Source organism: Corythoichthys intestinalis, chromosome 9 (assembly GCF_030265065.1).
Source record: "Corythoichthys intestinalis isolate RoL2023-P3 chromosome 9, ASM3026506v1, whole genome shotgun sequence".
Taxonomy (NCBI): Eukaryota; Metazoa; Chordata; class Actinopteri; order Syngnathiformes; family Syngnathidae; genus Corythoichthys; species Corythoichthys intestinalis.
The window spans coordinates 42942061-42968084 of NC_080403.1; the positions used below are offsets into that span (position 1 = coordinate 42942061).

The 26024-nt window shown below is 42.3% G+C and overlaps 1 protein-coding gene across 1 annotated transcript; it reads right to left on the reverse strand.

Annotated features, from left to right (window-relative positions):
* Positions 1-657: 657 nt before the first annotated feature.
* pfkmb (phosphofructokinase, muscle b) lies at positions 658-26024 on the reverse strand. Its single transcript, XM_057846382.1, has 22 exons — positions 25814-26024; positions 20652-20725; positions 20364-20441; positions 19909-20098; positions 19651-19816; positions 17524-17568; positions 16583-16691; positions 16405-16500; positions 16229-16321; positions 16008-16133; positions 12626-12690; positions 12467-12530; positions 12238-12384; positions 12078-12148; positions 11903-11990; positions 11624-11776; positions 11373-11537; positions 7314-7375; positions 1389-1500; positions 1204-1303; positions 1004-1109; positions 658-922 (listed from the first exon to the last, which is right to left on the reverse strand). Exons 1-22 carry the CDS (start codon positions 25896-25898, stop codon positions 781-783), a joined length of 2337 nt encoding a protein of 778 aa, XP_057702365.1. The 5' UTR covers positions 25899-26024; the 3' UTR covers positions 658-780.

The window sequence follows — 26024 nt, forward strand, 5'->3', positions numbered from 1 at the left end:
GTACATAACAAAGTATTGAGATGAACTTTGGCATTGACCAAATACTTATTTTCCACCATGATTTGCAAATAAATTCTTTAAAAATCATACAATGTGATTTTCTGGTTTTTTTCCACATTCTGTCTCTCAAAGTTGAGGTTTACCCATGTTGACAATTACAGGCCTCTCTAATATTTTCAAGTGGGAGAACTTGCATAATTAGTGGTTGACTAAATGCTTATTTGCCCCACTGTATCTTGAATTTCATTGACAGGTATTGCATATCCAACAGTATAACTTGTAACAATGGAAGAACAAATGTGAACAGGCCCCAGGTGCGATGAGCGTAAAAGGGACCCCCCCGAGCGGAACGTCAGACAGGGGCGGGGGGTTCTCGATGTGCTAGTGGACAATTATTCGTGCACCCCTTCACACTTTTGCGGGCCACTCAAGACGATCGTCCGGTGTGTGTGGGGATGTTGCTACAGTTGTCTGGTTACTTACCTACTTGCTTGTTAGCAGTCGTGAATGATGTCATGCATACTGTGATCTTGTACATTTTTGATCCACAGCCTTTTATCTATAACCTTTAACAGGGCAATGTAGAAATGGACACAAAGTGTTCATTAGCATTGATTTAGTAATGTTTTCTGTCAGACAACGACAATATGATTTGGATTATGTATTTCTCTCTTTATTTTCATTTCATGAATATTGTTGGGTGAGCTCCAATTTTCTGGAGCTACTTCCAACACAGGAGTCATGTTGAGTGCTGATGGCAAGCTTGACAACATGCAAAAATTATTGTGGAACTTGTCCTCTCTTCTTGATGACATGCTCCATTTCAGCCATGTTGGAAGTATCCAGTTGGGCGTCATACTTGGCCAGGATTTTTAAGACGGGCCTCAGCCTTATCCACCATTGTTCTTTTGGAATACGGTGCCTTGAAGGAAAAAAACGACCAATTGGAAGTTCAACACAATACGATTTTGTCAAATCTGATTGAAACAACAAAATGTCTTACTCAAAATCGACTTGTTCTTTCAGCTCTGTCAGAGGCTGGAAAATCAAAGACCTCTTCCTCATGCCCAGCACACATGCGGAATCATGAGAATTGGCAAAGATACGGCCTGCAGATATAAAGTAACGTAAAAAACGCAATCGGACGTATCAAGCGACATGTCATCAAACTATCCTTTTTAGCATTTTGTGTTTTGGTCTCACCATGTCGGTAGCATTCCTTCAATTTGTCGGTCAACCATAAGATAGACTTGATTCCCATCTTAGTTGCAAAATTCCTATCGAAGGGGCTTGGGGTTCCACCCTAAAGAAAAAATGAAGTTTTTGCTATATTCATGGAACTGAAAAATAATTAATGCTTAACCGTTGTCTAACTAAAAATGCCATACTTGCTGCATATGACCAAGTACATTCTTCCTACAGTCAAAAATGCCTTTTCCTTCTTCAGAGTACAGATTGAAAAGAACATCTGTAGTGTAGTTTTCATTGCATTTCTCATTTCTGTGGAAGAAACAACGGCAATGAACCCCTAGGAAATGTCTCTAAAGGGAATTTTACCTGTAAAAGTATTGCATTCTGTCATATCTGTATGCCTTCTCAGTTGTTTTTTTCTTTCCAGCATCTGATTCAGCTGGATGGGCGGGGCCGTGGCCGCACACCTGTGGCGCATTAGGAGCGCTCACTATTTAAGGATTCCTGTCACCGTCTGCGAGTGTCGGACTATTGCATATGCTTGTTCCTGCCTTGCTTACCGCTGTGTGCTCATCGTCATCCTCGGTGCCTTCCGACGTTCTTCGGTCGTGTTCTGGTTTGATCTTATTTACTTTTGTGCTCTTCTGGTTTTTGTAGTTAGGATTTTGTACTCTGTTATATTCACGCCATCTTGGGTGCTCTTTTAGTTATACTTGTTATATCCGCGTTTTCTAGCGTGCGTCCTAAGTTGTACTTGTTATATCCGCGTTTTCTAGCGTGCGTCCTAAGTTGTACTTGTTATATCCGCGTTTTCTAGCGTGCGTCCTAAGTTGTACTTGTTATATCCGCGTTTTCTAGCGTGCGTCCTCAGTTGTACTTGTTATATCCGCGTTTTCTAGCGTGCGTCCTCAGTTGTACTTGTTATATCCGCGTTTTCTAGCGTGCGCCCTTTGTTATACTAATTAAACACAAACAATTGTTCTATTGATCTCCTGGTCTGTGTTTTTGGATCCACATTAACGGCTTGCCGTCATAACAGAATAGTCCGACCATGGATCCCACAGACTCTGAGGGTATTCGCCACGCGCTTGCCGGTCATGGTCATATGATCAGCAAGCATGAACAATCTTTAAATGAACTAGTGAACGTGATCACCGCGCTAACCACTAGAATTGAAAATATGGCCCCACCTGCACAGTCCGGTGGCGTAGGTAACGCTGCCGCGGCGCCCGGTCACTCCGCCCCGTCTCCGGTTGTTCCACCGGCTGCTTTCCGGGAGCCAGTGTTGCCACACCCCCATCGTTACGAGGGAGAACCCGGCGCATGTCGACAATTTCTGCACCAGTGCTCCCTTGTATTTGACCAGCAGCCATATACGTTCGCGAGTGACAGGTCCCGTGTAGCGTATACCATGAGTCTCCTCGCCGGTAAAGCGGCCACTTGGGCAATGGCGGTAAGCAACGCTAATCCCGCAATCCGTCAGTCATTCGAGACTTTTAAAACAGAGTTTGTGAGAGTGTTTGATCACCCGGTTAGAGGCAAGGAGGCAGGCAGCCGCCTGCTGGATTTTTTTCAAGGCGAGCTTAGCGTGGCGGACTACTCCATCCAATTCCGCATTTTGGCCGCGGAGTGCGGTTACGATGAGGCGGCGCTGTGTGGAATTTTTCGGAGGGGGCTGTCGTCTGCGGTGAAGGACGAGTTGGCGGCCCGGGAGGATTCTTCGGGCCTGGAAGACCTTATCTCCTTGTCCGTGAAGTTGGACAATCGACTGAAGGAGCGCGAGAGGGAACGAGCCTTGGAGCAGCGGGGCCGTCGTGGGTCGTCATCGCGGTACGGTCCGGCAACGTTACGTGCAGACGGCTTCGTCGAATCACCATCCACCTCTACGCCGACGCGGAGTCCGGTCCTGGCGGGGGAGGAGCCAATGCAACTCGGCAGCGGTCGTCTTTCTACGGAGGAGCGGCGGAGACGGATGAGGGCGGGCTTATGTCTTTACTGTGGCTTGCCGGGACACCACGTTGCCGCCTGTGACGCGATCTCTTCACGTCGTCCTGGATCTTCGGCCCCTGGGGTTCCTCTCGCCAGAGGGGGGACCAGGTTCGTACATTATGGCAATCAGTCTAATGATTTGCCTCGCAACGAGTCGATTGAACTAAAACAAACTCGAGGTGAAATGAGACTGCAATTGCCGGGAGAGGTTTCGCATGGGGGGGTTAATTTTAGGTTCACTGCTTTAGTAGATTCAGGGGCAGATGAATGTTTTATAGACCAGAGTGTTGTTGATGCTCTTAAATGCCCATTAATAAGACTCTCTACTCCTAAAAAGGTTCTAGATCTCGATGGGCGACCCCTGGCGGACGTAAGGTTTATAACGCCCCCGCTTAAAACAAAGCTGTCCGGGAACCATTTTGAGGTTCGTAGCTTCTTGGTTATGCCATGTAAATCGGCTTCGGTTGTGCTAGGGCTCCCCTGGCTAAAGATGCATAACCCTAATATTGACTGGACTAAAACACAAGTAGTGACTTGGAGTTCCTTCTGTTACGCGCACTGCTTACGCTCGGCGTGCCTGCTTCCGGATCAAGCCCAAACAGTTGCCGAGCCTGTAAATTTAGTAAATGTTCCTGCCGAGTACCATGATCTCGAACAGGTTTTTAGTATAGACCAGGCTAAGACCCTGCCTCCGCACCGCCCTTACGACTGCGCCATTGACTTGCAGCCCAATGCCCCACTACCTAGCTCGAGGTTATATCAAATTTCTAAACCTGAGCAGGAGGCTATGAGAGATTATATAACCTCTTCCTTGGCAACTGGCCTAATTCGCCCTTCGTCCTCACCGTTGGGAGCGGGGTTTTTTTTCGTTGGCAAAAAAGATGGGGGTCTTCGGCCGTGCATTGACTACCGGGGTCTTAATGAGATTACTGTTAAAAACAAATATCCGCTGCCATTATTAGATTCGGCCTTCGCACCGTTAAAGTCAGCCACCATATATACCAAGTTAGACTTGCGCAGCGCTTACCACTTGGTTAGGATTCGGGATGGAGATGAGTGGAAAACCGCTTTCAAAACCCCGCTCGGACATTTTGAATACCTAGTCATGCCTTTTGGTCTGACTAATGCACCCGCTGTTTTCCAGAGCCTCATAAATGATGTGCTTCGTGACATGCTAAATGTCTTCTGTTTTGTTTATTTAGATGACATCTTAATATTTTCTAGAAACTTGCAGGAACACCGCCAACATGTCCGCATGGTCCTCCAAAGGCTTCTGGAAAATAGGCTGTTTGTCAAGGCCGAGAAGTGCGAGTTCCACCGCGGGTCAATGCAATTTCTTGGTTTCATCGTCGAAAAAGGGCAATTACGGCCTGACCCAGCCAAAATTCAGGCAGTTGCAGATTGGCCAACCCCCACTTCACGTAAGCAGTTACAAAGGTTCCTCGGGTTTGCCAATTTTTATAGGCGTTTTATTCGGAACTATAGTATGAGGGCCGAGCCCCTTACCAGGTTGACCTCTAATAAACGCCCGTTTGTGTGGTCCTCTGTGGCGGAAGCCGCTTTTGTAGGTCTTAAAAGGGCATTCACTAGCTCACCTGTCCTTGTTCACCCTGACTCAGATCTTCCTTTTGTGGTCGAGGTTGATGCGTCGAGTTCCGGAGTGGGGGCCATCCTATCCCAGAGGTCTGCAGTCGACCAGAGACTACACCCCTGCGCATTCTACTCCCGCCGCCTCACCCCCGCGGAGGCAAATTATGACGTCGGCAACAGGGAGCTGCTCGCTATAGTTCAGGCTTTACAGGAATGGAGGCACTGGTTGGAGGGGACGGAGGTGCCGTTCCAAATACTCACCGACCATAAGAATTTGGAGTACCTCCGGGCTGCCAAGCGCCTCAACACACGCCAGGCCCGTTGGGCGCTGTTCCTGACACGTTTCAACTATGTGATTACTTACCGTCCGGGATCACGCAACGGGAAGCCCGATGCCTTGTCAAGAATTCATGAACCGGTGGAGGAAATGTCTTCAGAGGAGCCTGTTGTTCCAGAGAACCTGATCATCGGCGCACTCCGATGGGAGGTTGAGCGGCTAGTGGAAGACTCTCTACGGGGTGTTAGGGTGCCCGGAGGCTGCCCTGCTGGCAAACTTTTTGTTCCGGACGCTCAGCGTGCAGGTGTGCTAAAGTGGGGGCACACCTCGAAGTTTGCCTGCCACCCGGGTGTGTCCCGCACGTTCTTCCTCATTTCCCAGAGGTTTTGGTGGCCGGGTATGCGAAAGGACGTCATGGACTACATTTCTGCGTGTTCCATCTGCGCTCGGGGCAAATCGGCCCATCAAGCTCCAGCAGGACTTCTGCGTCCGTTGCCTGTTCCATCTCGTCCTTGGTCCCATGTTGCACTCGATTTTATTACTGGCCTTCCACGCTCAAGGGGATATTCCGTCATCTTGACAGTGATTGACCGATTCTCCAAGATGGCGCACTTCGTCGCTCTCCCCAAGTTGCCTTCAGCTCTGGAGACCGCTGACCTGCTGGTAACACACGTTTTTCGAACCCATGGCATTCCGTCTGACCTAGTTTCTGACAGGGGACCCCAGTTTGTGTCTCGGGTTTGGAGAACATTCTGCAAAGCTCTGGGGGCCACGTCAAGTATGTCTTCCGGCTACCACCCACAGTCCAACGGACAGACAGAACGGGTCAACCAGGAGCTGGAGGCTGCCCTCCGTTGCGTTTGCCAACTGCATCCGGCCTCCTGGGCCTCACACCTGCCTTGGGTGGAATATGCCCACAACACCCTCATTAGCTCAGCCACTGGGAGGTCGCCTTTTATGTCGGCATACGGGTTCCAACCACCACTGTTCCCTTCTCAGGAAGCCGAGGTCGTCGTGCCGTCCGTCCAAGTGCACCTGCGGAGGGCCCATAGAGTCTGGAGGGACGCTAGGGCTGCACTAGTCCGCACTGCAGCCCGCAACCGCCTGATTGCTGACCGCCACAGAAGACCCGCTCCGGTCTATCGTCCGGGCCAGATGGTCTGGTTATCAACGCGGGATTTGAACCTTGCTGGGACTTCCAAGAAGTTGGGCCCTAGGTTCGTGGGCCCTTTTGCTGTGGACTCTGTGGTGAACCCCGTCGCGGTCAGGCTACAGCTTCCCGGTTCAATGAAGATCCACCCAGTCTTCCACGTGTCTCTGCTCAAGCCGGTCTCCACTAGCCCCCTGAACCCTCCACCAGTGCCTCCTCCTGCCCCTCGCGTGGTTGACGGTGGGCCGGTATATACGGTGCGTACTATTCTCGATTCTAGGAGGCGGGGAAGGGGGGTGCAGTACCTGGTCGACTGGGAAGGTTATGGCCCTGAGGAGCGCCAATGGGTCCCCCGCTCCTGGATCCTCGATCCATCGCTTTTGCGGGATTTCCACTCCCTTCATCCCTCTAAACCAGGTGGTCCGCCAGGGGGCGTCCGTTGAGGGGGGGGTTCTGTCATATCTGTATGCCTTCTCAGTTGTTTTTTTCTTTCCAGCATCTGATTCAGCTGGATGGGCGGGGCCGTGGCCGCACACCTGTGGCGCATTAGGAGCGCTCACTATTTAAGGATTCCTGTCACCGTCTGCGAGTGTCGGACTATTGCATATGCTTGTTCCTGCCTTGCTTACCGCTGTGTGCTCATCGTCATCCTCGGTGCCTTCCGACGTTCTTCGGTCGTGTTCTGGTTTGATCTTATTTACTTTTGTGCTCTTCTGGTTTTTGTAGTTAGGATTTTGTACTCTGTTATATTCACGCCATCTTGGGTGCTCTTTTAGTTATACTTGTTATATCCGCGTTTTCTAGCGTGTGTCCTAAGTTGTACTTGTTATATCCGCGTTTTCTAGCGTGCGTCCTAAGTTGTACTTGTTATATCCGCGTTTTCTAGCGTGCGTCCTAAGTTGTACTTGTTATATCCGCGTTTTCTAGCGTGCGTCCTCAGTTGTACTTGTTATATCCGCGTTTTCTAGCGTGCGTCCTCAGTTGTACTTGTTATATCCGCGTTTTCTAGCGTGCGCCCTTTGTTATACTAATTAAACACAAACAATTGTTCTATTGATCTCCTGGTCTGTGTTTTTGGATCCACATTAACGGCTTGCCGTCATAACACATTCAAACCTCAGAACAAGTCCTCTCTTCACTGTTGTCTTCATCTTCTCTGTCAGATGCTCCACGTTCATCTAAAAGGAAGTTGAGAGAAAACAAGTTCGTGCATAAGGATGTTAGAAAAGAAAACAAATGTATGTATACTGTATTTTACCAGACAAAAAAACAAACAAAAAAACTCTCTATGCTTTTTTTCCCTGATGGTCACGACGCATGAAATTTTCCGTTATTTTTATGGACTTTTCACCAAAATGAAACAAAAGAAGCACTCATGACATTAACCTAAACTATGTCTTTGAAGATTTTAGGGATATTGTCAGTCTGACAACCTGAAATAGTTCATTTTTAGTTGTAAGACGGTTGTCTATTACATAGACTTCATAAATATATTGACGGGTCACAACCGTCACACACGAGCAATCTAACACCGGATTTAGGTTAAAAAAGTACGAAAGCTGTACCGCATAAAAACAGGAAGGATTGTCTTAGGAGTGATTTGTCGGAGGATTCAAGGTAATTATTATATTTTTCGTACCATACATGCATTTTGAAACGTGAATAAAAATAAATTAGCTGCTGCAGCATTGGCGTCATAGTTGGCAATATTTACATAAAATAAATGCTAACTGCACGTTTTTTTGCTTTTAACCAAGAATTAAGATTGTTTTACGTCCTAATCTATAAAGTATTAAGAGATTTAAGCATTTATGCACAAGAATTTCAACGCAAAAAGCTCTTTGTTGTACTAAGGGGGCCGCCACATTGGGTAACAGACTAGCATCACATTCGACATATTTATGTAAAATAAATGCTAACTGCCCGTTTTTTTTTTTTTTTTTGTTGCTTTTAACCAAGAATCAAGACTGCTTTACGTCCATATCTAGAAAGAATTCAGGGATTTAAGCATGAATTCGCAAGAATTTCAACGTAAAAAGCTCTTTGTTGTGGTAAGGCGAAGCCACAGTGACTGAAGGACTAGCAGCATATTTGACATATTTACGTAAAATAAATCAAGAATCGAGACTGTTTTACGTTCATATCTATAAAGAATTCAGAGGTTTAAGCATTTATTCACAAGGATTTCAACACAAAAAGCTCTTTGTTGTACTAAGGGAGCTGCCACATGGGCTAACAGGCTAGCATCACATTCGACATATTTACGTAAAAAAATAAAAGCTAACTGCCTTATTTATTTTTTGCTTTTAACCAAGAATCGAGACTGTTTTATGTCCGTATTTATAAAGAATTAAGGGATTGAAGCATTTACTCAAAATAATTTTCAACATAAAAAGCTCTTTGTCTGTGTTTCCACTCGGTCAGCTTAGACGGAGATAGGCCCCCTATTAATCGGCCCCGCGCCTTGTGTCCTGTCAATATCATTATGAAGTCTATGGTCTATTATGTGGCCCAGTCCACAATTTGTTACCAAAATAGTATTATGTGTGTTTTTCAACTAATATTAGTCGTAAATTTATTACTGTAATGCGTCCACGAAAAGCTTTGATGTTTTCACATCAATACAGCATCATAAATATTCAATTTCATGAATATATGAATTTGTTTAGAGTGAAATAATTTAGTAGATTATGATATGATATAATGGTTTCTTACTTTGTATTAAAAAATATTTAAGGAAAATCAATATCCAAGCATGCAGCTTTCATTATTGTTGCACTGTTTTCATAGTCCAATCGTAATCACAGTGTTTCCTTTCCTTTTCTTTTTAAATTTTTTAAATGTTTTATTTATTTATTTTTTTAAATAATGTTATTCTGACCCATAATGCACCACAAAGAAGGCAAGACAACAGGTGGCTACAAGGTAAGATGGTTTGACCTTTTTTGACATTGTTAATAGTTAGGTTTAGGTATTTATATATGCCTTTTTCCCCACCATAGGTGATCATGACCATATTGTGTAACACAAGTTTTTAGACATTAATTAATATATATTTACTGTAAATCAAATATTAGGGAGCTCAAACTGTTGATAAAAAAATACTGAGTCATCATAGTATTCTGCCTTTTTTAAGATAGCTTTAGTAAATGTCCTTCATTACCGTAATGCATGGCTTTCATGAGACTTTTGTGTTTTGATTTTTTTTTTCCCTTGTCTTTATTTCGAGCTCATCATAGCACTAAAACTGCATTAGTCAAAGTAACTAATGACTTGTTACTAGCCGCTGACGTTGGATTAGTCTCGATCCTGGTTCTGTTGGACCTGAGTGCAGCCTTTGACACAATCGACCATAATATCCTATTGCAGAGACTAGAATGTGACATAGGCATTAGAGAAGCAGCCCTCTGCTGGTTTAAATCATATTTATCGAATAGGTACCAGTTTGTCAATGTAAACCAGCAATCATCACTGTACTCTAGAGTTAGTTATGGTGTGCCGCAAGGATCGGTCCTCAGGCCCATCTTGTTTACGCTGTATATGCTTCCTCTTGGTAATATCATCAAAAAAACATGGCATTAATTTCATTGTTAGGCTGACGACACACAACTGTATTTATCAATTAAACCTGAGCAGATCAGGCAAGTCGACAAACTAAGCACCTGTGTCCGAGATATAAATACCTGGATGAGCACTAACTATCTCCTACTTAACCCTGAAAAGACAGAAGTCCATATAATAGGCCCGAAAAGTGTGAGAGACTCTATAGCTGGCCAGATAGTCACTCTGGACAATGTAAGTGTAGCCTCCAGCACCACAGTTAAAAAGCTAGGAGTTTTATTCGACCCTGACTTATCGTTTAAAGCTCATATTAAACAAACCTGCAGAACGGCCTTCTTTCACCTGCGCAAAATAGCCAAAATTATAAATATTTTATCTAAAAGCGATGCAGAAAAATTAATTCACGCGTTTGTTACATCGAGATTGGATTACTGTAACTCCCTACTTGCAGCTTGTTCTAAAAGTTCTCTAAAAGGTCTTCAGCTGGTCCAAAACGCAGCAGCAAGACTTTTAACAGGAAACAATAGAAGAGAGCACATCACCCCTGTGCTCCAGGCCCTTCACTGGCTTTCAGTCGAGTTTAGAATTAAATTTAAAATCCTCCTTCTTACATTTAAGACCATTAATGGTTTGGGGCCATCTTATCTCACCGATGCTCTGGTTCCATACCGCCCCAACAGAACACTCCGCTCTCAGAATGCAGGTCTACTGGTAGTTCCCAGGGTTTCTAAAAGTACTGTCGGAGCTAGAGCCTTTAGCCACCAAGCCCCTGTTTTATGGAATCAGCCTCCAGCTAATATTAAAGAAGCCGAGACAGTCTGCACATTTAAGATTTGATTAAAAACGTTCCTATTCGACAAAGCTTATGGTCAGGCTAGTTGAAGGCGGAGTAGACTCACAGTTTAGTCTACGCTGCACTAAAAGCTATAATGCTGGGGGAAGTGCAGCCTCTGAGTTCTATCTCCTTCTTTTCACTCTACCTAGCACTTGTCTTACTTCATTTCTATTTACCAATGTTAATATCTAGTTGTCTAGTCTCTTCATCACTAGTCACCCGGTGTCTCCTTTCCCTTCTCCCCTCTGGGGAGGGGCTATTTTTCAGCTGCAGCCTCCTTACTGTCCGGACCCCTGGCTGGATGGACGTCCTCGTTGCTACCCCCGTCTCATCTGGCTAGATGGACCTCTTCTTGTTCCTTTACTCCACTGCATCTTTACGGACTGTAACTTTGCCTGCTAATTCCCATTAGCAGTCCTGGGGCTTTCTGTCTATCCGTCCTGGGAGTGGATCTCTCCTGACTGTGGTACTCCCCAAGGTTTCTCATTTTCTCCCAAAGACTGGAGCTTTTGTAGTTTTTCCTTGCCGACATGGAGGGTCTAAGGATGGGCGATACCCAGGACTTAAACTGTATTTATTCATCTTTGTTGCTTCATTTGCTGTTTCTGATTGTGTATCATATTGCCTCTGCAAAGCCCTTTGAGACAACCTTGTTGTGATCCAGGGCTATACAAATAAAATTGAACTGAATTGAATTGAATTAAAAAATTTCAAGGGGGGATCTTTTATGAACCTTGAATTTAACATGAACAGATTAATTAGTCTTAATTTAGACAGACCTTCAGGTCCTTAATGCCGAAAGGCTCTTCATAGATGTAAGCGTTATCAGCTCCAGCGGCTAAACCAGCCATGGTTGCCAGGTATCCACAGTATCCCCCCATGGTCTCAACAATGAACACTCTTCGCTTGGTGCCGGCTGCTGATTGCTTAATCAAGTCACATGACTAAAAGGAATAAATAGGAGAGGACAAGGCATTATGACAATGTTAAATGTTTGCTCATCTATCCTCTTGTGTGTAAAGAACTATACCGAGGTTATTGTGTTAAGCGCCGTGTCTGCGCCAATACTGAAGGCAGAACCGGGAACATTGTTGGACACAGTTGCAGGAATGACGACAAAAGGGACGCAGAATTCTTCAAACTTCTGTCTCGCCTCCACCATCTCCAGAGCGCCAACAAATGCCTATGTAAAGAACAAAAGAAATAAAATAGAGTTTTATCAGTTAGGACAAGTTGATTTCTATATCACGGATCATTCAATATAACAGTCTACAAGAAGCGTCAGTTAAATAACTGTTCTGCCACCCACCTCAAATCCTCCGACAAGGACAATACCATGAATGTTGAACTTCGCGATGTTCACACTTATTTCCTCCAAGTGCTTACCTGGCAGGGTTCTTCACAAAGACACAGGATCAAATCACAGAGTTCACTCATAATGGGACTTAATGTCCATTTAGGATGAATAAATATTGCTGTCTTACCTTTTTGTACCAAGGAGAGAGCCACCCTTTCCTACCCATCCAGCCACTCCAGTCCAGCCAATTGGCTCAATCTGTGCAGGGAAAAGCACTTTTGCTAAATATTTCTCATATACACTGCATACACAATGCATGCAACTATATGTTTCTGACAAAAACTTACCTGACCATTGGCTAAACCATCAAATCCATCATGCACAGCTAGCATCTGGTGACCTTGAAGGAGTCCAGTTCTGACAACTGAACGAACTGCAGCATTCATTCCGGCACATGGGGCTCCCACATTTAATACTGCTATGTTGATATTACTCTGTTATGTTGAAAGTCAAAAATATGTCTTGTTAGATATGCAAAATCAAGTGGGTGACATAAAATTTTGATCAAGGTCTTGCCTTCGTATCTGGAGGATGAATGTGAGACAGCATTTTATAGGCATTCCAGTTGTTCTCGAAGCTCCTGTTTTCAAAAAATCGCAGAGATATGCAGACATTGAGAACATAATGCAACAATCAGTAATTTCTAAATGTAGATCTCAAAAGTGGATGACATACTTTCCCCTGAGCTTCACTGCATCCTCAAACCTTTTTTCAGCCATTGCTTTGGTGACGTCTTTTGTCTATGAATGTGAGATTACATATGTTTAAATGTCAGGCTTTTGTGATATAAAACATTAAAAAATGGGAACAACAGAAATGATGTGGTTTCTGAAACTTAGATGTGGTTGGTTAAAAATTAACCAAAAATCACAAAACTCAAATTCAAACTCATTATAAATGGACTTAAAAATCCCTGAAGGAATTTTGCTAACCAAGGCTCTTTTTAGTTTTTTCATCATTACCTAAACCTTATCTTTGGACCTATTTCCTTCTGAAGACAAAAAGCTCCATATAATGAAGATTCCACTAGGATTTAATAGCTGTACTGGAGTTATACAAGGAAAAAGTATCTAAACCTTGTGGAATTTTTGGCATTTCTGCATAAAATCACCATCAAATGTGATCTGATCGTTGTCAAAATCACACAGATGAAAAAACAGTGCATGCTTTAACTAAAACCACCCAAACATTTATGGTTTTTCATATTTTAATGAGTAGTATGCAAACAATGACAGACGGGGGGAAAATAAGTGAGTGAGCCATTACATTTAATAGTTTGTGCCCCCCCTTTGGCAGCAATAACTTCAACCAGATGCTTCCTGTAAATGCAGGTCAGTCTGGCACATCGATTAGGACTAATCTTGGCCCATTCTTCTCTACAAAACTGCTGTAGTTCAGTCAGATTCCTGGGATGTCTGGCAGGAATCGCTGTCTTTAGGTCATGCCACATCATCTCAATGGGGTTCAAGTCTGGACTTTGACTTGGCCACTCCCGAACGTGTATTTTGTTCTTCTGAAACTATTCTGAAGTTGATGTACTTCTGTACTTTTTGATTATTTTCTTGTTGCAGCATCCATCCTCTTTTTAGCTTCAACTGTCTGACAGATAGCCTCAGGTTTTCCTGCAAAACATCCTGATAAACTTTTGAATTCATTCTTCCATTAATGATTGCCTGTTGTCCAGGCCCTGAGGCAGCAAAACAGCCCCAAATCATGATTCTCCCTCCACCATGCTTCACGGTGGGGATGAGGTGTTGAGTTGGTGAGCAGTTCCATTTTTTCTCCACACATGACGTTACGTGTTACTCCCAAACAATTGAACTTTATTTTATTAGTCCACAAAATATTTTGCCAAAACTTCTGTGGAGTGTCTAAGTGCCTTTCTGTGAACATTAAACGAGCAACAATGTTTTTTTTTTAGACAGCAGTGGCTTCCTCCGTGGAGCCCTCCCATGAAAATTATTCTTGGCCACAGTTTTACATACAGTATAATTGATGTGTGCTCAGATATTGGACTGTGCCAGTGATTTCTGTAAGTCTTTAACAGACACTCTACGGTTCTTTTTACCTCTCTGAGTATTCTGCGCTGAACTCTTAGCGTTATCTTTGGTGGACGGCCACTCCTTGGGAGAGAAGCAACAGTGCCAAACTCTCTCCATTTGTAGACAACTTCTCTGACCGTTGATTGATGAACGTCCAGACTTTTAGATATGGTTTTGTATCCTTTCCCAGCTTTATACAAATCAACAATCCTTGATTGCACGTCTTCAGACAGCTCTACTGACTGAGCCATGATGCACATCAGACATCATCAAGACATTTCTTACCAGGTGTGTGTTTTATAGTGGGCAGGGCAGCTTTAAACCACTCATCAGTGATTGGGCACACAGCTGACTTAAAATGTTTGGTCAAAATTGGTTTCAATTGCTCTTTAAGTCTCCTTAGGCAGAGGGTTCACTTACTTATTTTTCCCCCTTCTGTCATTGTTGGCATGCTATCCTCATTAAAATATGAAGACCTATAAATGTTGGGGTGGTTTTATTTAAAGGAGAAACTGTATTTTTTTATTATTATTATTTTCATCTGTGTGATTTTGACAAAGATCAGATCGTATTTGATGGTGATTTTATGCTGAAATGTGAGATATTACAAAAGGTTCAGATACTTTTTCATTCCACTGTACATGTTTATATGGTGGTGAGCAGTGTTGCATAATTTTGTGAATTTTAATTAATAGTTTAAACCCTGGTTTCACTGAACCATAACCGATTTCCCCACAAGTGTGTCAGAGATTATGCTGTGGTTTGGTAAAACTAAGTTTGAACTTTTTCGCCATCGTTCTAAAATGTTTGGTCCCAACCTGGCACTGCTTACCATAAAAGAACACCAAATATTAGCTCGTCTTGGCACAAAATATGTCATAAAAAGCCCACTAGACACAACCGTGCCATATCTCAGTTGTGAGAGCATTTGCACACTTTTTCAACCATATTATTGCAGTCATTTGTTTTGATTTTCTTACTATAAAGTGTTTCTGAAGGCCACACTAATAATAGAATAAGTATATTTGATGTTTTTTCCCCATGTCATTTTCTCAACTCATTCACTGTCATTGATCGTGGTGACCAGAGGTAGGTAGAAAGAGTAGCAGTACTCAAATCCAAGTAAAAAAGTTTTCGGTGAAAAGAATACAGTAGTACTCAACTAATGATTAACTGCTTACAAGTTCTGATTTTTGGTATGGTATTTTTTTTCTCAGGACAACTTCATATATATGAAATGTTATTAATATAGAGTACTGTAACTTACTACATGACATGACATTAGACATTATTATTAATAGACAAACAAACAAACAAACAAAAACAAAAACACACACACAAATAATCAAATTCCGACTACAAAAATCTACAGAAATGAAACGTCACCCATCCAAAGAGCATGAGTGCCCTCTAGTGGCGAAAACATATTTCCTACCATGAAATAAAACTGATCATATCTCCAGTTTTCCATGGTCTATCGGTGTAAATTAAAAACTGCAAGAGAGGTTGAAATCCGCCCTTTCGAGTAATGTTGATGGCGTTTCAAGTATACTTATGTGAAAGAAAGAGTTTTTTCTTTAAAGACGTGATCATAGGACATTCGACTGCAAGCCTGTGTGTGGTCATGTGATTGTATTGTTACTTTGATTATGGAGTTATGTGATTATTGTTGCGACATCTCATTGGTGAAACTGATAGAGCCACTGTGGGCGTCTCTGGCAAAAATAAAGTCAAATCTCATATGTAGAATAAAGAGGAAATATGTAACGAATGTATTGTAGCCCAAAGTAGTGGAGTAAGAGTAGCATTTCGTCTTCACAAATCTACTCAAGTAAAGGTAAAAACTATGGTGTGGGAATACTACTTTTAGAATTTTTTTTTTTTTTTTCAAAACGTTACTCTATAGCCTCCCAATACAAATGGACTGGACATGTAATGGCAGCCAATGAGTTAATTTTTAATGTATCTACTGTAGCACAGATAATGCTTGTTGTGTAAATATTGTGTTGACCTACCACTTGGACACATTCCATCAGAGGCAGCCTGACAGCCATGTTTCCTGACAAGCTAACTACACTGGCAGGAGTTTCGGGTGTGGCCTCTAATAAGGCCATCACTGCCTGCATACCCATCCTGCTAGCCTGAAAAATCGCAGATGAGAAGAGAAGCCAACAAGTAATATTTTATGATAACATTTTAGACATCTTGCATAGTTTATTAGGTAATGGATAAGTACCAGGATTCTGTCAAAGGCAGAGGGGGTTCCGCCTCTCTGCACATGGCCCAAAACTGTGGTACGAGTATCAAAGCCAAGCCTTTTTGTAACCAGCTGAAAAAAAATATGTTGAATTCATGAGCAGGAGTTAATTTCTCAAATTAAAACATGTCTCTTGAAAGAATGATATCACTGACCTGCTTGACGTAGTCACAGCTGATGGGTTGGCCACTGAGGTCTATTGCTCCTTCTGCGACAATGATGATATGCAAGCGGTTGCCAAGCTGCCTTTGCTAGGAGAAGCAGTAAAAAAAAGTAATTATCAAACATTATTTTGAAGAATTATTCATTTGTGCAGGATCAAATCAAGTTTACCTGAGTCAGTCGTCTGCACATATGATCCTCCCAGTCCTTTTCTGGGGGCATTTCTGGAATGAACACCCAGTCGGCAGCACATGCCAGAGCAGTCACCAAAGCCAGGTAACTGCGAGTTAGAGGTTAAGAGCTTGGGTCTGGTTTGCAGTTGCAGAAACACTTGACTTCCATTAAGATTACCACTAAAACGTTTTGGACAACAGTAAAACATTGTCGTTCCCAGTGTGCATGCAGATTTTCATTCTTTCCCTTATTTACCACTAAATGTGCTGTTGAAGTTGAGCAAATGTGAATAGGGTTGAATTTTTTTTCTGATTCCACATTCATATTTTCCCATTTGAAAAAAGGTTCAAACTTTTGTAATCAAAAATTCGTTATTGACGTGTCTATGTTGTCGTATAGTAAGTTCTTTTTTCCCGCTTATTTTGCCGTCACTATGCTTTGACCCTCTGAACTCCCTTTGAGATAAGGATGGATTAGTCCCACTGAACAAAAACTTCACTCTGCAAAAGCGTTTCAGTAGGCATCAATGGAAATCAGTTAATGTTATAATATACATGAGCATTGTTGTTGAAGCAATGTTTTAATGAGCATATTCTCAGTCCACTGAATAAGCATGTATTTCTAAATGGAGAGAATAATTTTTTAAATCATAAAACTAGCGACATTTTAAGCATGCTACAACTCCAGCCAATTTAAACATAAATGAAATGAACCTTTTAATGCCATCACCTAACTGATAAAACAGAGTTAATCGATTTATAAGGCATTTTTGTGTAAATCTGTGCATTGATATTGACATGATAGCTTTGGTGTAATTTAATAGTATTTTAGAAAATTTACTTGATGCCACAGAATGTGACCTACTGCACATCACATTTGCAAGCTTTGACTATAATCACCACTTTTGCTCAGCTGAGTTACACACAGGCTGGACTCACCCACAATGTCTGCCCATCACCTCCAGGATGAATGTCCTTTGGTGACTGAATAGGGACACAATTTTGTTAAAGAGCTTCTTAGTATCTCATAACCCTCCATGTATGGTGGTGTAAGGTGTAAACCGAGGTGTGTCAGAAAACTTCCAGGACTGGATGAGACAAAATACTGTATGTATTTCTCAAAGTTAAAGTAAAAATCCTCCTAGTGACTAAGGCACTTTCCCCAGATTCTCTGCCACAGTATGCACTATTGGAGGGATGCTTCATCATGGCCATCTTGATTTTCTCCAACACTTCAAAACATGTCCTATGATGATCCCATTTAGCCAAGAGGAAAAAACTAAGGCTGTAACGATACATCAATTAGTACATCGATCGATCCTTTGAATAGAATCGAGATTGTGGTAGATTTAGGATGTTGGCAAATATCGTATCCTATCTTATAGTTATGAAATTGCCAATGTACACCTTTAGTTAAAAATAAGGGTGCAACAATATATCGATTTGGATCAATACACATACAGTGGTACATCTACATACGCAGTATATTCGAACCAGGACCTTGTTTGTAAAAGCAGGATTTTCCCACAAGAATACATTATATTTCAATTAATTCGTTCCACAGCCAGAAAACCAACACTACATTTTTAAATAAATACTGCTCGTACTATTATAAATGGCAATTACACATAGCAAAACAAATAAATTATAAATAAAAAGTGGAATAATAACATACTAATAATTCCTGTAATAATGTAACGAATCCGGTTCTAATGTGACGGACGTTTTTTGCTGTACCTGAACGCATCGCGTGGGTGACGTGACGGTGAGATAGTGAGTGTGGTTCTATTTTACTTTCTCTCTTAATGTTTTGTGTCTCTCTTAATGTTTTGTTTCTGGTGTCAACTGCAGCGGACAGTAGGTGTGTTGTGTTGCCCAAGATGATGAAATAAATTATTAGAAACCTGTCAAAGCTAGGGATTTCTTTGGCGATGTTACCACAATAATAATTTTCACCTGAACTTATAAAGACTGGCAGAGGTCGGAGGAGGACCGTCGAGATCGACACTCTACGGCCATAATGTTGAGCCAGTTCACGGATGCGCACGCAATGCTCATATTTTTCTATCATTTCAATGGTTTTCATTTTTTCAGCTCCTTTACTAACCTTCTTGAAGCCAGTGAAAATCCGCTGTGCGTCCGTCTTCCGGCAAACCAAAAAAACTGCGGGCTGTCATAAATCGTCATATTTCGAGCATGTCGTCGAATATAGAAACAAATGGCGAGTCAAATTTTGCGTCGGGTGTCGAAAAGATCGTGTGTCGAAGTGACCGTATGTCGAAGTACCACTGTAGACTGTTTAAGCAACGATCCAATCAAATTGCCCCAACCCCCTAAAAAACATTCATCACTAACATTGTTTAAATAAGCCGATTTTTAATCTAATTTTTGAAATGTCTCAGCAACAAAAACTTAACATATCATCAATAAAATTGCTTTGTATTTTCATTTTTAATTGCTTTAATTGAAATGTAAATCACTGTGTTAAATGTGTACATTCATTCATCTTCCATACTACTTATCCTCATGTTGCGGGGGTGCTGGAGCCTATCCCAGCCAACTGTAGATAGGAGGCAGTACACACCTTGAATTGGTAGCCAGCCAATTGCAGGGCACAAGGAGACAAGCAACCATTCATGCACACACTCATACCAAGGGACAATTTGTAGTCTCCAATTAGCCTAGCAGGCATGTTTTGAGATGTGAAAGTAAACTGGGGAAAACCCACACAGGCATGGGGAGAACATGCAAACTCCACACAGGAACGCCAGAGCCTGGGCTTGAACCTTTAATCTCAGAACCTTGAGGTAGACGGGCTAATCACTTAACCACTGAGTTGCCTTAAATTTGTACATAATATCAAAATAAATTGATTGGAAACTGAAATCATAATGTGTCAGACTTTGAAACATTGGCAAATATTGTATATGTGGCCAATGAATTGATAACGTATCGTACCATCATGATCTTGGCAATTCACACCCTTAGAAACATCCACCCATCTCATGTCCTGGAATTTTTTGACACACATCGTATGATATACTGTATAAACTATATGAAGTCTACCTCTGTGCTGTGGTAGCAATGGCATCCACTATCTCCATGATGCGATGCAGGGCAGAGTCTGTGCCGATGGTCATATCAGTTCCGCAGAAGTCATTGTCAATAGAACCCACCATTCCGACAATGTTGAGGTGGGAGGATGCCTTTGCTTCATTTGCCGTAATCTTACCTGAGTACAGGTTAAAATGGTAGAGGTCTCAGAAATGTTCAATCAGTAGTATAACCAATGAGAGTGTCATTTGGAGGTCATAGAAACCTCACCAGCTTTCATTAAATCTGCCAGTAGCCCGCTCCATTCAGTCCTGAACTGGTTGGCACCTGTGAGACTGCCATCACCTCCAATGACACAAAGATTGGTGATGCCCAGTTTGACCAAATTATAGGCCGCTTTGGTACGACCCTCCCTTGAGCGGAAGTCCTGACAGCGGGCGCTCCCGATAACAGTTCCACCCTGAGGAATGTCTCATAGTCAACAGCAGGACCAAGCAGGAAGCATGGCAAAGGGTTCATTCCAAACTCCACAAGTGATTCACTGCTTAATGAACCCTGACATTTAAATGCCCATTTCGTTGACGTACAGAATTACACTGTCGAGGCTAAAGCTTTGCTAGGATTACTCACCAAAAGGTTAGCGTGTGACCTGATGTTCACAGGTTAAAAATAGTGCTTAGAAAATTGTACAATATATTAAAATGGGATTTGGGGGGTTTCCTCACCAGCTGCAACATCATGGATACACTTTCCCACGTAGCAGGGCGGATGTTGTCTCCACCATCTACTAGTCCCTGGTAACCCTGTCAATAAGTAAAAAGAATGGAAGAGCACATTGTTGCCTTACAACTCTTTGAGTGAACATGAGTTCAGTGTTTTTGTTTCTCTTAACATGACGCTGGGTGGGTTTGAGTCTGGGCTCCAACATTTGATTGCTATAGGACCAGTTTTTGACAGTTGCTTTAAATCATAACAATGAGCAATCATTTAAAATACGATCAAGTAGATTTTACCTCATGGACAAAAAAGACTTTGGCTCCAGTGTACAGTCCCATCCGAACTGTGGCCCTCACAGCTGCATTCATGCCTGAAGAACACAGTGTGTACAGTAGTCATGTTCAGTAACATAGATTTTGATTTTCATATTTGTTTGTGTACTAGCTTTGGATAACATAAGAGACGTGCACTGGGCACATTATTTATCAAAGAATCATCATTGTTTCTTCATTCATCTAAAGCAGCAATGTAGAGTGACGGTTAAAATAATAAAATGCGTTTTAACTACCGTAATTTTCGGACTATAAGCCGCCACCCACCAAATTGGCACGGAAACAACATTTGTTCATAGATAAGCCGCACTGCACTATAAGCCGCAGCTGTCCTCATTGTATTATGGTATATTTATACCAAAAGATTAGGGCTGTCAAAATTATCGCGTTAACGGGCGGCAATTAATTTTTAAAATTAATCACGTTAAAATATTTGACGCAATTAACGCACATGCCCCGCTCAAACAGATTAAAATGACAGCACAGTGTCATGTGCACTTATTACTTGTGTTTTTTGGTGTTTCTTCGCCCTCTGGTGGCGCTTGGGTGCGACGGATTTAATGGGTTTAAGCACTCTGAGCATTGTGTAATTATTGACATCAACAATGGCGAGCTACTAGTTTATTTTTTGATTGAAAATTTTACAAATTTTATTAAAACGAAAATATTAAGAGGGGTTTTAATATAAAATTTCTATAACTTGTACTAACATTTATCTTTAAACAACTACAACTCTTTCTATCCATGGATCGCTTTAACAGAATGTTAATGTTAATGCCATCTTGTTGATTTATTGTTATAATAAACAAATACAGTACTTATGGACAGTATGTTGAATGTATATATCCGTCTTGTCTTATCTTTCCATTCAACAATAATTTACAGAAAAATATGGCATATTTTATAGATGGTTTGAATTGCGATTAATTATGATTAATTAATTTTTAAGCTGTGATTAACTCGATTAAAAATTTTAATTGTTTGATAGCCCTACAAAAGATATTAACCGGTAACACTTTATTTGACAGCAGCGTCATAAGACTGTCATAAGACCAAATAAACCACCATGAAGCTTTGAACCAATTGGCTGCAAAGCTTCAAAAAGCCTCACTTGGCCATCACCGCTCCCTTAGGTGAGACAATCAACCTCTGCTGAAACCTTCTGTCAGCACTGTTGTCGTCTATCATGCCTCCTAGCATGTGTTGCAGCACTATTAAGCTTTGAACTAATTGGCTGTAAAGCTTCATTGCTTCAGAAAGCTTCATTTGGCCACCATAGCTCCCTTGGGGGAGACAGTCAAACTCTGCTGACACCTGCTGTCAACACTGTTGTCATCCAACATGCCTCCTAGTATGCGTTGCAGCACCATTAGGCTTTGAACTAATTGGCTGTAAAGCTTCATTGCTTCAAAAAGCTTCATTTGGCCATCACTGCTCCCTTGGGGGAGACAGTCAACCTCTGCTGACACCTGCTGTCAACACTGTTGTCATCCAACATGCCTCGTAGTATGTCTTGCAGCACCATGAAGCTTTGAACCAATTGGCTGTAAAGCTTCATTGCTTCAAAAAGCTTCATTTGGCCATCACTGCTCCCTTGGGGGAGACAGTCAACCTCTGCTGCCACCTACTGTAAACACTGTTGTTGTCCAACATGCCTCCTAGTATGCATTGCAGCGCCATGAAGCTTTGAACCAATTGGCTGTAAAGCTTCATTGCTTCAAAAAGCTTCATTTGGCCATCACTGCTCCCTTGGGGGAGACAGTCAACCTCTGATGACACCTGCTGTCAACACTGTTGTCATCCAACATGCCTCTTAGTATGTCTTGCAGCACCATGAAACTTTGAACCAATTGGCTGTAAAGCTTCATTGCTTCAAAAAGCTTCATTTGGCCATCACTGCTCCCTTGGGGGAGACAGTCAACCTCTGCTGCCACCTACTGTAAACACTGTTGTTGTCCAACATGCCTCCTAGTATGCGTTGCAGCACCATGAAGCTTTGAACCAATTGGCTGTAAAGCTTCATTGCTTCAAAAAGCTTCATTTGGCCATCACTGCTCCCTTGGGGCAGACAGTCAACCTCTGCTGCCACCTACTGTAAACACTGTTGTTGTCCAACATGCCTCCTAGTATGCGTTGCAGCACCATAAAGCTTTGAACCAATTGGCTGTAAAGCTTCATTGCTTAAAAAAGCTTCATTTGGCCATCACTGCTCCCTTGGGGATGGCAGTCAACCTCTGCTGACATCTGCTGTCAACACTTGTCATCCAACATGCCTCCTAGTATGCATTGCAACACCATGAAACTTTGAACCAATTGGCTGTAAAGCTTCATTACTTCAAAAAGCTTCATTTGGCCATCACTGCTCCCTTGGGGATGGCAGTCAACCTCTGCTGACATCTGCTGTCAAGACTGTTGTCGTTCCAACATGCCTCCTAGCATGAGTTGCAGCACCATGAAGTTTTGAACCAATTGGCTGTAAAGCTTTATTGCTTCAAAAAGCTTCATTTGGCCATCACTGCTCTCTTGAGGGAGACAGTCAACCTCTGCTGACACCTGCTGAACCAATTGGCTGCAAAGCTTCATTGCTTCAAAAAACTTCATTTGGCCATCACTGCTCCCTTGGGAGAGACAGTCAACCTCTGCTGACACCTGCTGTCAACACTGTTGTCGTCCAACATGCCTCCAAGCATGTGTTGCAGAACAATGAATCTTTGAACCAATTGGCTGTAAAGCTTCATTGCTTCAAAAAGGTTCATTTGGCCATCACTGCAAAAAACTTCATTCGGCCATCACTGCTCCCTTGGGGGAGACAGTCAACCTCTGCTGACACCTGCTGTCAACACTGTTGTCGTGCAACATGCCTCCTAGTATGCATTGCAGCACCAGGAAGCTTTGAACCAATTGGCTGTAAAGCTTCATTGCTTCAAAAAGCTTCATTTGGCCATCACTGCTCCGTTGGGGGTGGTAGTCAACCTCTGCTGACACCTGCTGTCAACGCTTGTCATCCAACATGCCTCCTAGTATGCGTTGCAGCACCATGAAGCTTTGAACCAATTGGCTGTAAAGCTTCATTACTTCAAAAACCTTCATTTGACCATCACTGCTCCCTTGGGGATGGCAGTCAACCCCTGCGGACATCTGCTGTCAACACTGTTGTCGTTCCAGCATGCCTCCTAGCATGAGTTGCAGCACCATGAAGTTTTGAACCAATTGGCTGTAAAGCTTTATTGCTTCAAAAAGCTTCATTTGACCATCACTGCTCCCTTGGGGGAGACAGTCAACCTCTGCTGACACCTGCTGTCAACACTGTTGTTGTCCAACATGCCTCCAAGCATGTGTTGCAGAACAATGAATCTTTGAACCAATTGGCTGTAAAGCTTCATTGCTTCAAAAAGCTTCATTTGGCCATCCCTGCAAAAAACTTCATTTGGCCATCACTGCTCCCTTGGGGGAGACAGTCAACCTCTGCTGCCGCCCCCTCCCTTTGGAACTCACTCCCAAAACCCATTCGTTCATGTTCAGACCTTCCCACATTCAAAAAACTGTTAAAAACTCACATTTTTAAACTAGCTTTTAACTTGTTTTGTTCTGTCCACGTTGTTTGCTGTTTCTGTTCCTACTGTAAAGCGTCTTTGAGCATTGGTAAAAGCGCTCTGCAAATAAAATGTATTATTATTATTATTATAACCTGCTGTCAACACTGTTGTCGTGCGACATGCCTCCTAGCATGCGTTGCAGCATTAAATAACAATCAAAATTCATGTTCAGTGCTAATGATTCCTTCAGTTATTGTTCCAGTGGTTTCATTAATTGCTATTTATGGTGTTTGTTAACATTTTATATGACAGTAGCATCATAAGACTGTCATATGACAATCATAATTATGACATGACACTGTCATGAGCATTAATTATTGCTTATAACACATGTCGTTTAGTGTCATTGGCAAATTATCTCACTTTTGAATGGATGTAAAAGATGGAATTAGTCTTTCATAAGCATTCAGTGATGCAAATCATAGTGTCATTTCTTAATTATGACAGTCTTATGACTTTCTGATGATGCCACTGTCCAATAAATGGTTACTAATTAACCCAAATAAATCAACAACTAAGCCGCACTGGACTACTAGTATAGGCCGCAGGATGCAAAATGAGGGAAAAAGTAGCGGCTTATAGTCCGAAAAATACGTTAGATGGACTTTTCACCATGAAGTTTGAACACTTTGCCCTCGCTTGCATGTATTTCTCCAGCTACTTTGGCTTCCTTTCACTGAAAACATCAATGTAAGCTTAATTGACGGCTCTGAGCTTTCTTGTCAATAAATCAACAGAACCCATCTTGCCTCGTGCCCAAAATGTATAGCTGGGATTACTCTGGCCCATAATAAAGTCGAGCTTTTATTGAATTAGGAATTTTTGATAGATGAAGACTTTTTTTCATGTGTATTCCCAAGAAAATCTCGGCTGACTTTTTGTGTAACAAGCCTTAGATTTCTCTAACTTATAGAAATAAAGAAGGTAATATTGTTGAAATTTTATGTGAAAGCAGTTGCTGCGCTCTCATTACTCAAGGGTCACTTAAAGGGCAAGATGTGGATAGATTGACTTTGCAGGCGCTTTACGTTACAAGAACAGAGAAGAGTGGGGTCGCTGACTCATTTTACTTCAGAGCTTTAATAACACATGTCAGAGAGGTCATGATACTATAATTAGCGAGAAAAATAAATCCTGTGTCACAGAGAGATGAGCAAAATAAGTACTTCGCGTAAGGCTGAATTGAGACTTTCTGGGGTGAATAAATGAGTCAGTGTGGACAAATGCCCGTTGAGGATGTCTGGGAGAATTCATTAAAGCTAGAAAAACTCTGTGGAAGACACTGCAGCCTTGTATGCTCCAGCAAGAAGAAGGTCAGAAGTAAAATCAAGTGAAATGTCAATGGAAAATTAGCCTTACTTCATGAAATACTTTCAATTTCTTGCAACAAAAAAGGAGTAGATATTGATTTAAAATATCTGCGTTTTGTATTTTTGTCATCTGTCTTTAAATCTGTTCATCAAACCCTGACTTTCCACAAACAATCTTCTGAACTCCAAACAAGTCGTATCCTGAATCTCCATCACTTACCCTGGGCATCACCACCCGATGTCAACACTGCAATTGCCCGGCCTTTCCCCATTTTAGTGGGGTCAGTTGGAGCCATTTCCGCCATGGTCTTGGAGCTGAAGCTGGCTAAGGAAGATAGTCCTTCACAATGAGAAGCCCCGCAGCCCTTCTGCACAAGGAGCCGTACCACGTCTAACAGTGATAGCACTTGTAAATGTTGTCCAACTTGACA

Coding starts and splice junctions, on each gene's coding strand:
- pfkmb (XM_057846382.1), bottom strand. CDS start 25,898: ATGGCGGAAATGGCTCCAACTGACCCCACTAAAATGGGGAAAGGCCGG. Junction 16,134..16,228: donor CTGCCTTTGACAGAATCCTG/GTACTTATCCAT, acceptor GCGATTTTTCAG/GCTAGCAGGATGGGTATGCA. Junction 7,376..11,372: donor TCGGCATTAAGGACCTGAAG/GTCTGTCTAAAT, acceptor ACTTCCTTTTAG/ATGAACGTGGAGCATCTGAC.